Below are 14562 nucleotides of genomic sequence, written 5' to 3' on the forward strand. Positions count from 1 at the left end.
ATGCTCCCTGTGGTCCCTTGTTAGGTATATCAATTTTTTGTGCTGAACGGAAAACGAAGATGGCCAATAGACAGTCATCTTGAATTTGAGTGTTAAAATTTGACAGCGCTGTTTCTCAGAATGTGCTAGAGGGATAAATTATTAAATTCCTCAGAGGGATCTTCGTGTTCATCATTGTACCATCTGTATTAGCTCTATGTCAGTTCGATCTTTTCTCTTCTTTTCTCTTATGATCTGTTCTGATCGAGTCATATGCATGTAAGCAGTAAATGGACCTTGAAGTAACTCTTGATCTAAACTTAATACTGCTGTGTATAAAAGACAACCTTCAAAGTGAGTTTGTCTTTTCACATATTTATTAGTACAGTTACTGACTTAGTGTTTAACCCTTTCACCCCTATGTAACTTTCACCACTGTAGACCATAATTGACTAATCCAGATCAATGCATGACAGAGTCTACTAAAGTTACATAGGGGTGAAAGGGTTAAAAGTCATCTTCTCAATAAACAAAAGATCTAGAGTGGTGATATTTGGCAATGTGCATTCTAGGATTACAAGAAATGTTTTAGGGCTATAAAGTTTGTTCAACTTAATATCCTTGTTTAACTTACAAGGTCAGGGGGGTCAAATACGTTTAAATCATTTTGCCTGTAGCTTTATTTAAGTCCACTTTTAAGTTACATTTAGTGTGAGAGTAATACCAAGGTGAGAGATGCAGGCAGATTGTACCTCTTGTATTACAAATGATGTACGTGTGATTGTAATGTTGTAATTTGTAATATTTTATTAATTACATTGTTCATTGCTGTATTGTAAGTTGTGTTTGTGGTATGCCTGAAAAGGTCACCGAGACTATTTTCTGGAGTGACCTCAATGTGACCTTGAATTTGGGTGAACAGTCTCAAAAATGGTATGAGACACGACCTTGCAAAACTACATATATCCATAAAATTTCATTGAGCTATATTTAGCAATCCCAAGTCCTGGCCCAGACAATATTTGACTACCCAATGGTAGTACCGGGTATGTGATACAACCCTTGCCATCCTACAGGTATCTAAAATGTCATCGAGTTATATTATAAGCGAGTCAGTTGTTAATTGGCATACAGACCCATTAATGATACGGGACACACCGCCTTGCCATTCTACATATATCCTTTAAATCTCATCATGTTATATGCATCAAGTCAGAAATTGAATGGCCTAGACAATGAATTTGACCTTTGACCTCAATGTGACCTTGGCCTGCGTATGGACCAAATAGTGGTATCCCATACACCGCCCTGCCATCCTCCAGATATCCCTTGGGTTTAATTGAGCAAACCTCGAGTTAGTCAGACGTTATGGTCCAGACAACTTTACTTATTGAATAGACGGACAGACAAAAAAAGTGCTGACTATATTCTTTTAATTTTTTCAGGAAGCATAATAAAACTACATCATTATGAATCAGACCTAGATTTCAAAGGAATTGAAACCTTAATTCAAACGAAAATGTTGCACTTGAATCCACTATATTAATGCTATTAATCGTTTGTATAAAAGTATTAATCAATCATACAGATTTGGATATTTGTTTTAAGTGCACTGTTATTTGCTTCTCAAGGATATATATATATTATACTCCTCTATCCTTTCAAACAAACCAATTCACAGACCTGACTTTTTCAAGAATAAAGTAATGTTTATTGATATAGGAGGCACGGTAGTCTAGTGGTGAGACGCCAGGCTCGTGACCGAAGGGTTGCGTGTTCAAGTCATGGCACGGCACTGTGTTGTATCTTTGAACTAGATAATTTACCCCGCTTGTTCCAGTCTACTCAGCTGTAAATGAGTATGTGGTTGGGCAGTGCTAGAGTTGTTGAATGCTAGCTGTTAGCGCCGAAATGGCAGCTCCGGCTGTATGCTCCCCAGGGAGTGGAGAAAGGTATTGGCTAGTTGCAAAGGCCCTATAACCAATTTGTGAACCGCTTTAAGACGACCTACGAACTAGGTTGTGATAAAGCAGTATATAAGAACCCCAAATTATTATTATTATAATCAAATTATCATATTTTTCTTTACAAATAATCTACATTGTTATCTTCATTCATTCCTCTTTTTTTAATAAATGTGGCGACGTCCAATTTCTCTACATTAAACACTTGCAAAATGTTTTCCTGCGTTTGCTTCCTATATATATATATTTCTATCTTTCCATACATTCGCTGTATAGAAAAAATTCTTTTTCTTGGAAAATGCAAATTTCCTCATTACAGATGAATGACTAAAGTGCAATGAATTTATAGGTTTTTGTTTTGCATGATGCTTTGCAGCTGTGAGTTATCTCGAAAAGAAACTGTTATGGTTTTCGCCTGCAAGCAATAAATATGATATGTATCAAATATAATCAAATAAAATGTTAGATGTGATAGATTGATTATTCAGATGCTTTACCCTTCCAGAAACATAAAATTTGCTGCAAACTATTTTGTTTGCAAGAAGAAGTTTGCGGGTTGTTGCAGCTAGCTACATTTTTTTTTGAGATGGAGACAAAATTAGGGAGGGGGCTTTATTGCAGGCACCCACCCTGTTCCCAGGACATTTACCAAAGTGGGGAGGGGGCTTATTTGCGAGAGGGAGCTCATTCGCGGTAAAATACGGTAAGCTGTGTTTCTTGCGCTGCCTGATTCAGACGTTGAACATTCAGTATCAAACCATGTACCATATCTGCAGCCTCTGGTAAGGAATCAGCTAGTCCAATCAGCTGAATTCTGCTTTTGCTTTTCTCAAATGTCGCTTCAACCTGGAACTGTTCCTCAAGTTTCTTAATAAGCTCATTTTCCTGTACAAGTGGGAAGAAACAATGCTGCTAAAATTGATGATGCATTTATAACTTTTTTTTTATTAATTATTATCATGGTTTTCTTTTTTATGTAAAGGGTACATTTATACAAAATTGAGTCTTTTTACCCTAAGGATGCTCCAGACCACATTTGGTTGAAATCCCTTCATTTGTACAGAAGATTAGAAACATTTTCCACTATTTGCTTTATTGGGCCCCACCCCTCTGCCCCCAGGGGGACCACACCCTCCGTTTTTACAAATTGAGAACCTTCATGGTCAGGTGAGCTGAAAATACCCAAGACAATTAAACAATACCATCTAGTTTTAAATTGTCTGTGAGGCCTTATTTTTTTCTACTTAAGCTAAACTTTAAATGAATAATCTTTTCATCATTGACAACAGCTCGTATAGAACATCAAAAAGCACTTGAAGAATATATATCGCCGTTAAAGTTAAAATTTTACTTCTAAGATGGTATCACCCAATGATTATAGTCACAGTGTGAATAAATTTAAATAGATTTGGGTGGGAATAAATTATATGAATTTGTTAACGTTCTTAAAATAACAGTGAAGTAACAAACCTGGATTGGTGTGAAAGTTTTTATGATGTCATCTGTAATTATTTTAAGTCTAAGCATTTCATCAAGTTTGTTTTCCAAGTCCCTTATTGCCATACTAGTGACAATCTGGTCTTTACCGTAGATCATCACAGCAAAAGACGAGGTATTCCCTGGTGTAGGGTTCCTTCCTGCTCCTGTGAGCGTAATGACAAGAGAAAATTCATGAAATGTTCAATTAGTTATTCAGCTTATCATCTTAAAAATATGCAGCATATATTAAATTAATTGTACTGAATATGACAAATATATTCATAACCAATTGACATAGTAATGGAAAAGCTGACAATACTTTATTGAAAATAAAGCCTTCAGAAGCAATTGTTAGCACAATACAGGAAGAGGGATTGCTGCAAACGATATCTCTGCTCATCAGGGCGAAGGTCTTGTTTCGAGAAAGTAGGCAAGTATTTTGAAATTCTTTGTTTTTTAGCTACAACTGTAAGCCAAAGGCTAACTAATACCCCTGCTACTAAATAAACCAGAACTGTAAGCTAAAGGCTTACGAATGCAAAGCAATATATATATAGTTGCCCACCAGAATTATGAAAGAGACAAACCTCACACTGTATTTCTATGAGGAAAGAGACAAATCTCACACTGTGTACTTCTATGATGTAAGGGACAAATATCACTGTATTTCTATGATGTAAGGGACAAATCTCACACTGTGTACTTCTGCGATGTAAGGGACAAATATCACACTGTATATTTCTATTATTTTAGGGAGAAAATCTGACACTGTATTTCTATGATGAAAGAGACAAATCTCACACTGTATTTCTATGATATAAGGGACAAATCTCACACTATTTCTGTGATGTAAGGGACAAATCTCACACTGTGTATTTCTATGATGTAAGAGACAAATCTCACACTGTGTATTTCTATTATGTCTGGGACAAATCTCACACTGTGTATTTCTATTATGTAATGGACAAATCTCACTGTTTTATTATGACATACGGGACAAATCCCACACTGTGTATTTCTATGGTGTAAGGGAAAAATCTCACACTATATTTATATAATGTCTGGGACAATCTCGCACTGTATTTCTATGATGTAAGGAACAAATCTATCACTGTGTATTTCTATGATGAAAGAGACAAATATCACATTGTGTATTTCTTTGATGTAAGGGACAAATCTCGCACTGTATTTTTGTTATGTAAGGGACAAATCTCACACTGTATTTCTATGATGAAAAAGACAAAATCTCACGCTGTGTATTTCTATGATGTAAGGGACAAATCTCACTATTTCTATGATGTTAGGGACAAATCTTACACTGTGTATTTCTATGATGTAAGGGACAAATATCGCACTGTGTACTTCTATGAGGAAAGAGACAAATCTCGCACTGTATTTCTACGATGTCTGGGACAAATCTTACACTGTACATTTCTATGATGTAAGGGACAAATCTCACACTGTATTTCTATGATGAAAGAGACAAATCTCACACTGTGTATTTCTATGATGTAAGAGACAAATCTCACACTATTTCTATGATGAAAGAGACAAATCTCACACTGTGTACTTCTATGATGTAAGGGACAAATATCACACTGTGTATTTCTATTATTTTAGGGAGAAATCTCACACTGTATTTCTATGATGTAAGAGACAAATCTCACATTGTATTTCTATGATGAAAGAGACAAATCTCACACTGTGTATTTCTATGATGTAAGGGACAAATCTCACACTGTGTATTTCTATGTGGAAAGAGACAAATCTCACACTGTGTATTTCTATGATGTAATGGACAAATCTCACACTGTGCATTTCTATGTGGAAAGAGACAAATCTCACACTGTGTATTTCTATGTGGAAAGAGACAAATCTCACACTGTGTATTTCTATGTGGAAAGAGACAAATCTCACACTGTGTATTTCTATGTGGAAAGAGACAAATCTCACACTGTGTATTTCTATGTGGAAAGAGACAAATCTCACACTGTGTATTTCTATGTGGAAAGAGACAAATCTCACACTGTGTATTTCTATGTGGAAAGAGACAAATCTCACACTGTGTATTTCTATGTGGAAAGAGACAAATCTCACACTGTGTATTTCTATGTGGAAAGAGACAAATCTCACACTGTGTATTTCTATGTGGAAAGAGACAAATCTCACACTGTGTATTTCTATGTGGAAAGAGACAAATCTCACACTGTGTATTTCTATGTGGAAAGAGACAAATCTCACACTGTGTATTTCTATGATGTAAGGGACAAATATCACATTGTGTATTTCTATGTGGAAAGAGACAAATCTCACACTGTGTATTTCTATGATGTAATGGACAAATATCACACTGTGTATTTCTATGTGGAAAGAGACAAATCTCACACTGTGTATTTCTATGTGGAAAGAGACAAATCTCACACTGTGTATTTCTATGTGGAAAGAGACAAATCTCACACTGTGTATTTCTATGTGGAAAGAGACAAATCTCACACTGTGTATTTCTATGTGGAAAGAGACAAATCTCACACTGTGTATTTCTATGTGGAAAGAGACAAATCTCACACTGTGTATTTCTATGTGGAAAGAGACAAATCTCACACTGTGTATTTCTATGTGGAAAGAGACAAATCTCACACTGTGTATTTCTATGTGGAAAGAGACAAATCTCACACTGTGTATTTCTATGTGGAAAGAGACAAATCTCACACTGTGTATTTCTATGTGGAAAGAGACAAATCTCACACTGTGTATTTCTATGTGGAAAGAGACAAATCTCACACTGTGTATTTCTATGTGGAAAGAGACAAATCTCACACTGTGTATTTCTATGTGGAAAGAGACAAATCTCACACTGTGTATTTCTATGATGTAAGGGACAAATATCACACTGTGTATTTCTATGTGGAAAGAGACAAATCTCACACTGTGTATTTCTATGTGGAAAGAGACAAATCTCACACTGTGTATTTCTATGTGGAAAGAGACAAATCTCACACTGTGTATTTCTATGTGGAAAGAGACAAATCTCACACTGTGTATTTCTATGTGGAAAGAGACAAATCTCACACTGTGTATTTCTATGTGGAAAGAGACAAATCTCACACTGTGTATTTCTATGTGGAAAGAGACAAATCTCACACTGTGTATTTCTATGTGGAAAGAGACAAATCTCACACTGTGTATTTCTATGTGGAAAGAGACAAATCTCACACTGTGTATTTCTATGATGTAATGGACAAATCTCACATTGTGTATTTCTATGTGGAAAGAGACAAATATCACAATGTGTATTTCTATGTGGAAAGAGACAAATATCACACTGTGTATTTCTATGTGGAAAGAGACAAATCTCACACTGTGTATTTCTATGTGGAAAGAGACAAATCTCACACTGTGTATTTCTATGATGTAATGGACAAATCTCACATTGTGTATTTCTATGTGGAAAGAGACAAATATCACAATGTGTATTTCTATGTGGAAAGAGACAAATATCACACTGTGTATTTCTATGTGGAAAGAGACAAATCTCACACTGTATTTCTATGATGTAAGGGACAAATCTCACACTCGGTTAGATTGATGTAGGATTTAGAGATATAATTTTCCCCACAACAAACTATGAAAACAGTGTGATCATCTACAAATCTCACTATATGTGAATGTATATCACATGTGACGGAGAGACAAATCTGACATTTGATTTCATGCGTGCAAGATGGCAATTCTCACACTGTGAATCAGTTCAGATTTTCCTGTCTGATCAAATGATAATTAAGCCTTATTTAAGTAGATAAACCTGTTGACATTTCTTATAAAACTTCAGTAGTTTTTTTTTTATTAAATGTGATCATGCATAGGTACCTTGGACTGCCTGATTCCAGCCTTTCCTTGGTTTGGCCTGGGGTGCAGACCATTTGTCCCGGGCTCCTCCACCATGACCTGACACAATGACATTCCCAGTTCCAAATCGATTCTGTACAGCCGTGATAAAAAGGTCAACAGTTTTCTGACTGACATCACAGAGATACACATCCCTAATACAACATCCAGGATTGTCTCTGTAAAAGTCATCCACAGCCTCTACAATGGTTCTGGTAGACTTGTTGGCCGGGTAACCATAAACACCTGTAAATCATAAAGTTCAACTAGAAAATGTCATAAAAATCCTCATCATAATGTAAATATAATTATTTTATTTTTAAGGGGTGGCATACAAATCCTCATCATAATGTAAATATAATTATTTTATTTTTAAGGGGTGTCATACAAATCCTCATCATAATGTAAATATAATTATTTTATTTTTAAGGGGTGGCATACAAATCCTCATCATAATGTAAATATAATTTTACTGAAGTCTTTTGAAACTTGTTATGTCGCATTTATCGTCTCCTTCCTTTGTTGGCTCAACTGGTCCATTAGGGACCAAAGTTACTGCGCTTCAATGCAATACTCAGTGGCAATATTGCCAGCTTCTGAACTGCTGAATGGAATTTAACCAAATTTGATATGAAACATATCTAATTGGTGGGGATTGAACATTGTACAAACAGGGGTGACTGATCCCCTTAGGACTGAAGGGGGGGGGGGGGTTAGATTAGTCATAATTGCTTTAAATAAGTCCTCTGGAACTATGACATGGATATCAGTCATATTTGGTTAGATGGATTCTCAGCTAGTGAGGACTCAAAACTGTACAAATAGAGTGGCTGACAGCACAGGGGGCTTAGGAACAGGACAAAGGGACAATTTGGCCATATTGGTTTCCCCCTTTTACCGATAAATCCCTGAAAACGGGAATGAAACCAGAGATCCTTGAAGGATCTAGTGCCCACCATCAAAGGATCTTTATCAGATTTTAAAAGATTATAGTTTACCTTCTTTTTTCTCTTCAATCCTTACAGAAACTTAAGTACCAAGTACCATATTGGAAATCCTAAACTATGATAAAAGTTTTTTATAAGAACTACATAACTTAAAATGCTACAAATTTTTAATTATTACATAATTAGAAGTGCTGTCAATAACAGACCAATTCTCATTAGGGCTAGAGTACCATGGGGAACAAACATACACATTTTTTGTACAAAATTGAACTGTTAAAGAAAGTACTATATTTACCTCCTGCATAGAGTAGAAAAACCGAACACACAGACTTTTTGCCATTAGCTCTTTTTTCCAAAAATACTTATAATAAAAAACTTTAACAATTGATTTTTTTTTAATTTTCAGAGGAGTATATCCTTAAATGACCACATTCAATAAGCAACCAGTTGTGATGTTTCCTTAGAGTGATCAGTTAAGACAGGTATAACATTTCTCGAGTGTAACAGGATATAATTGGGCGTCCATACAAATTATATTCCCTACTCCCTGAGATAAGATCAACTAAAGCAATTTCATTCAAATTCATGATGAAAAACCAGGTGTCGAGCAGACTAATTGGATATCATTATAGTGTGCTTCAATGATTTGCTTATAACTGTTGGTGGAAGATTATCATTTGGGGAATCTGGTCAGCTAGATTATAAGATTACAGGTATAAAGGTTTTATTACCTGAAAAACAAAGACAACACTATTTTATTTCAGACCACACATCTGAACCGATCATAATATTCTCCTTTGTGCATTTTCTTTAAATTGTTTTTTGAAAGGGTTGAAATTTAACAAATGTACATTTACCTTTGCATTACATGTAGTTACAATAATGAAGTTTTGATACCAAAAACTGCAGTGTCAAATCTTGATTTGCTATATTTGAAGTTCCCTGCTGAAACAGTGATCAGTTAGTATTTCTAAATTCTTAATCTGTAAAACATGACGACAAAGAACATCTTGGAGTAAATAACAGGAAAATTATTACAACTTTATTTACAGCTGTCCCTTAATTATGCCCCATGTATACGTAGTTGCGTACCTGCTCCAAGATCTGGCAATGCAATGGATGTCTGATTATGGTCGTTGGCTTCCTCCATAGACTTCAACCCTGCTTCCCGTAGCATTTCCTCCTCGTTATTTCGCCCTCCCTGCCATACTGGTCCCACCGCGTGGGCAATGAAGTTACATTTGAGGTTCCCAGGCTTCCCCAAGTACACGTCACCCTCCATCAGCCGGCTGTATCGTTTGATGTGTTCATCGCAATCCCGCTGTATGCTTTTCCCTCCTGTAACAACACAAATCAATACAAATGGCCTACAGCCTTAACGGTCACAATTATTTGTTGTGATGTGACAAAAACAAACAGTACATCAATGATCAAAATATGCCCATTTGTCAGTGGTTACCCTGTGAAAAAAATGTTGGGGAGTGTCATCATCATATATGGTATCATACCATATACCAGGTTATCTACACAGGTTAAAATTTTGACCAAAATTTAGATTACACAGATTAAAATTTCACAATGCAGACATGTGGAGGAACTAAAGTTTTGCTTAACTGTACCGATTCGGTGTCTGCCTAATTGAGGAAGGAAGGAAGATAATGTTGGACTTTTGTACAAAAGGACAAATATATCAACAAATATTTTTTTAATGACAATTTATAGATAAATCAAAGAAACACACAACCATATATCAAAATACATTTAATTGTTTGCATTTAAGTGTCCTTATATTTCAGGGCAGACTGTAGCAACAATACACACAGTGTTCATTAAGTTGTGCAAATTACACGGGTTTTTACGGTACACTAAAGGACTATCTACAAAGATAATACAAAACATGTACATGCATTATGTAATTTTTTTGTCACTTATGTTAGTTAAATGTCCATTTTTTTATCATGCACACATCGTGCCCACATCGTGCGCACACCGCACACAGCACATCGTGTAACGTACGTTGTGCGATCCCACAACTGTATGTAAAAAAATTGGCACTTATATTAGTTTACTGAGTGGCATGTAGCCTTCCAACTCGTTTGTAATGCAATCAAAATCATTGATGATGATGAGTTGTGTTTTATATTCCAGATTTCCTGAAACAAGTTTCAAAACCATTTTGCAAACAGTTTCTTAATTTTTGACTTAAGACATAATTTCGCCTGCAGATATATCATACTTCACCCTTAGGTTATTCAGAAGAATTAAGTCATTTTTAGGTTTTTAACATATGTTACCCTTATGGCCTTGAATATGAGTCAATGTCATCATTTGAACAAACTAATGGTACACATACTTCACCCTTAGGTTATTCAGAAGAATTAAGTCATTTTTAGGTTTTTAACATATGTTACCCTTATGGCCTTGAATATGAGTCACTGTCATCATTTGAACAAACTAATGGTAGTGCTTCATCCCAGAAGATACTGTTGAAATATCATCATCCTAGGCCTTCTAGGTATTCAAAAGAAGTTCTTGGCAGTTTACAACATATTAGACCCCTGTGACCTTGAAAATGAACAAAGGTCATTCATATTAACACATTTGGTAGTCCTTAATCCCAGCATGCAACTAGCCAAATATGAAGATTCTATACCTTTCAATTACTCAGAAGAAGTCGCTTAAATAGTTCGACATATTTGATCATTGTGACATTAAAAGTAAGTCAAGGTCATTTTCTTTCTCAAACTATGTCAGGCTCTATCCCAGGAAGCCACCAGCCAAATATGAAGATTCTATACCTTTTAGTTCTTCAGAAGAAGTTGTTTGAAGCGTTTGACATATTTGACCACTGTGACCTTGAAAGTAGGTCAAGGTCATTTTCATTCTCAAACTTTGTTGGGCTCTATCCCAGGAAGACACCAGCCAAATATGAAGATTCTATATCTTTTAGTTCCTAAGAAGAAATTGTTTAAAGAGTTTGACATATTTGATCGTTGTGACATTAGGAAGTACAATGTAGGTCAAGGTCATTTTCATTCTCAAACTTTGTTGGGCTCTAACCCAGGAACCCACCAGCCAAATATAAAGATTTTATGCCTTTCAGTTCTTCACAAGAAGTCGTTTGAAGTGTTTGACACATTTGACCCCTGTGATCTTGAAAGTAGGTCAAGGTCATTTCCATTATCGAACTTTGTTGGGCTCTATCCCAGGAAGCCACCAGCCAAATATGAAGATTCTATACCTTTTAGTTCTTCAGAAGAAGCTGTTTAAAGTGTTTAATATATATATGACTGTTGTGACATTGGGAAGTACAATATAGGTCAAGGTCATTTTCATTCTCCAACTTTGTTGGGCTCTATCCCAGGAAGCCACCAGCCAAATATGAAGATTCTATACCTTTTAGTTCCTCAGAAGAAGTCATTTAAAGTGTCTGACACATTTGACCCCTGTGACTTTGAAAGTAGGTCAAGGTCATTTTCGTTCTGAAACTTTGTTGGGCTCCTACCAACAAAGCTTTCAGACAAATATCATGGCTCTACGCCTATCCATTCTTCAGAAGAAGTTGTTTTAAGGAAAAGCTGACTGACGACAACGGTTGGATGGACGACGGGCGCCGCACAATGACATAAGCTCATTTGCCCTTCTGGCAGGTGATCATGAGCTAAAAACCAAACCAAACCAAACATAGCCAATATAACCCTTTTTTGGCCCTGTCCCTCATGCCTCTGGGTTTATTAGGTCCATATAATTCACAATTTTGGTTTTCCTTTTTAGACCATGGAACCTTAATTTGTATGAAGTTTTATTGAAATTGGGTCAAACGTTTTGGAGAAGTGAAAAAAACAATGCATGATGACAAACAAAAGGCGATCTCAATAGGTCAACTGAGACTAATTTGCCTCAGGTAACATAAAATTCTGTAGTGTCTTGAGCTCTTAATTATGAAGTTCCTTCCCCATCAAAAAGTCTACCTTAATTATCACCAATAATTAATATGGAACCCACCCCTTTCGATACTGGAGTCTGTTAACTTGCTGAGAAATCTTAAATCTTTTCAACTACCTTCCTACTGCAATGGCACTTTGATTGAATTATGAAAAGCTTTGGTGACCCTGACCAACCTTTATCCACTATAGACTTAGTGACACTTTTCAACAACCCTCGATTACAAGAGCCTTGGCTAGACTCTTCAAAAACATTTGTCACAATAGTCTTCATGATACTCTTCAACAACCTTTGGCTGCAATAACCTTTTTGGTACCCATTATGTTCTTAACTTCTGACCACAACATTACATCATGACACTCTTTTGTAAACTTTGGCAAAAAAGCCTTGATGAGACCATTACACAACTTTTTACTACAATAGCATTCTTTCACATTACCTTTAACAGCAATACTATAGCCCACAGTGTGTATCAAACTTATTAGAACTATATTTTCAATGCTCTCAGTATTTTATGGTGTTAGAGTAATGCATATCCTTAAAGAAGAAATCAAGAGTTTAATAAACCAGCTAATGTATTTACTAACTACTAAATATTTCATCCTCATGAACTAAATATCTTACCTTAGATCTACTGTACTCAATTTCCTTGTTTTTGACCACAATAGCCTACGCAAACACTCGATATGAAAAAAAAACACCTTTATCTTTCTCACAATACCCTTTAGCATGGCCTTCCAAAATAATGGAATTTCGAACCTTCATCCACAAAGCCCTGGCAAGCTCCCAAGTATAATTCCTTATATAATTGAGAAATGCAGTAAAATAGAATGCCTTACCTTTATCCACAATAGCCTTTGCAAGCCCTCCAGCATGCTGGAGTTTCTTGTTTGCTGCGTTGACAAGCACATCCACCTTGAGGTTGGTGATATCCCCCAACATAACCATGAGATGATAGTTAGGCTGGGAACACCTCGCCATTTCTTGTATACCGTCTCGTCTTCTTGGTGCAGGAGTCGGCCTACCTCCAGCCTCTCCTCCACTGACATCATCTTCGCTCTCATCGCTTGGCACAATTACGACACCATGGGATTTTTCCACTTGACTTACTTTCAGTTTACTGTCTTCGGATGTCATCAGTTTGGTGATGCCTGGTTTTTTTAATATATGTTCTTTTTTCTCAACGCTGTCAATGACATTACCTATACCCATCTTTGCTTTACTGAGGCCTACCTCGGTTCCTATGATTTCGATACCAAGGTTGTCTATATCAATTGTGACATTGTACTGATCTCCGATGGCAGTAACTTCTTTAAGACAATGGACTATAACAAACCTCAGCATTCCTGTGCTGATTGATAATTTGGTGTTATAAATAGTGTTCATGATTAAGAAATCAGTCACCCGTTTTCTCACCATCCCAGCATCTCTATCAGTGGAGTAAATCACAATACAAGGTGTGTCCATCATAACTTTCATTTGTACCATTACACCGTATGAATCTTTGATGGACTGCTCCTCGCTGGCCCAACTGTCTGATGACAGGAGAGAAGAGGATTCCTTCTTCACATCAACAATGGTCTCTAGAACCGAATCTCTCAGAATGTGTGCCGCACGAACTGCAGCATCATCCGTCATAGCATACACTACAAAGCGATTGTCCTGCATTTTCCAAATAGACATGATTTTGTCCTCTTTCATCTTTCCTGCAACATACTGTTTCACCGCCATGTCTTGGAGGTAAGCATACCTGCCCTTGTTGAAATCACCCACATCACTGGACACCATCGCATGTATCATTTCATACATTTCCAACTTTGCACTGGTAACCTCTCCATACAACCCATCATATGTTACTGTTCTGGCCTTAAAATCTAACATGACTTTCATCCCGGGATATTTCTTCTCCATTGTATCAGTGAAATGTGTAAGGCTCAACATGACAACTTGGTGATGTTTTATTGGTGAAGTTGTTTCTTTAACTTGTTTCTTCTTCCTATCTAATTCAACAGCAATCTCTCGTTTGATTTTTTTCACTCTTTGATAAACTTCTGTTGCAAACTTCTTGTGCCCCATGATGAAAATTTCAAATTGACTTTTTCCACGGCTACTGTAACACCATCAGGGTGAGATATGTTCATATTCTGAAGCTGTGCTATTACACCATCCCAAGCGTCCTGGAGAATCTGATGTTTGTAGACAAGTAGGACATCCAGAAACATGTCCAGACTTTTCCGTGCTGTCTGGGTCCATGCTTTGGCCAAATTCCGACAATCTTTTACATCTTTGGTCAACAGACATACAAGTTTAACTGGATCGGCAAGCTTTTCTGGCCAAATAATTTTTGTATGTTGTGCAGTTAA

General features: G+C 36.4%; 1 protein-coding gene across 2 annotated transcripts; it reads right to left on the reverse strand.

The window, feature by feature from the left end:
• Positions 1-2281: 2281 nt before the first annotated feature.
• On the reverse strand, positions 2282-14556 carry LOC110453965 (poly [ADP-ribose] polymerase 14-like). 2 transcript variants are annotated; one of them, XM_021503224.1, is made up of 5 exons: positions 13039-14556; positions 9347-9592; positions 7290-7553; positions 3414-3586; positions 2282-2828 (listed from the first exon to the last, which is right to left on the reverse strand). In XM_021503224.1, the coding sequence occupies exons 1-5, from the start codon at positions 14273-14275 to the stop codon at positions 2628-2630; spliced, it is 2121 nt and encodes a 706-aa protein (XP_021358899.1). In that variant the 5' UTR covers positions 14276-14556; the 3' UTR covers positions 2282-2627. The 2 variants fall into 2 exon arrangements, with proteins under 2 accessions (XP_021358899.1, XP_021358900.1); XM_021503225.1 differs by having other exon boundaries at positions 2767-2828; positions 3530-3586.
• Between the last annotated feature and the right edge of the window lie 6 nt (positions 14557-14562).

The sequence above is a fragment of the Mizuhopecten yessoensis genome, unplaced genomic scaffold, assembly GCF_002113885.1.
Source record: "Mizuhopecten yessoensis strain PY_sf001 unplaced genomic scaffold, ASM211388v2 scaffold7551, whole genome shotgun sequence".
Lineage (NCBI taxonomy): Eukaryota > Metazoa > Mollusca > Bivalvia > Pectinida > Pectinidae > Mizuhopecten > Mizuhopecten yessoensis.

Excerpts from the sequence above, each read along its gene's own strand:
- LOC110453965 (XM_021503224.1), bottom strand. The coding sequence starts at position 14,275 with ATGGGGCACAAGAAGTTTGCAACAGAAGTTTATCAAAGAGTGAAAAAA. Across the intron at positions 9,593-13,038 it reads AAAGGCTATTGTGGATAAAG|GAGGGAAAAGCATACAGCGG; the intron begins GTAAGGCATTCT and ends GTGTTGTTACAG. Across the intron at positions 2,829-3,413 it reads AAACTTTCACACCAATCCAG|GAAAATGAGCTTATTAAGAA; the intron begins GTTTGTTACTTC and ends CCACTTGTACAG.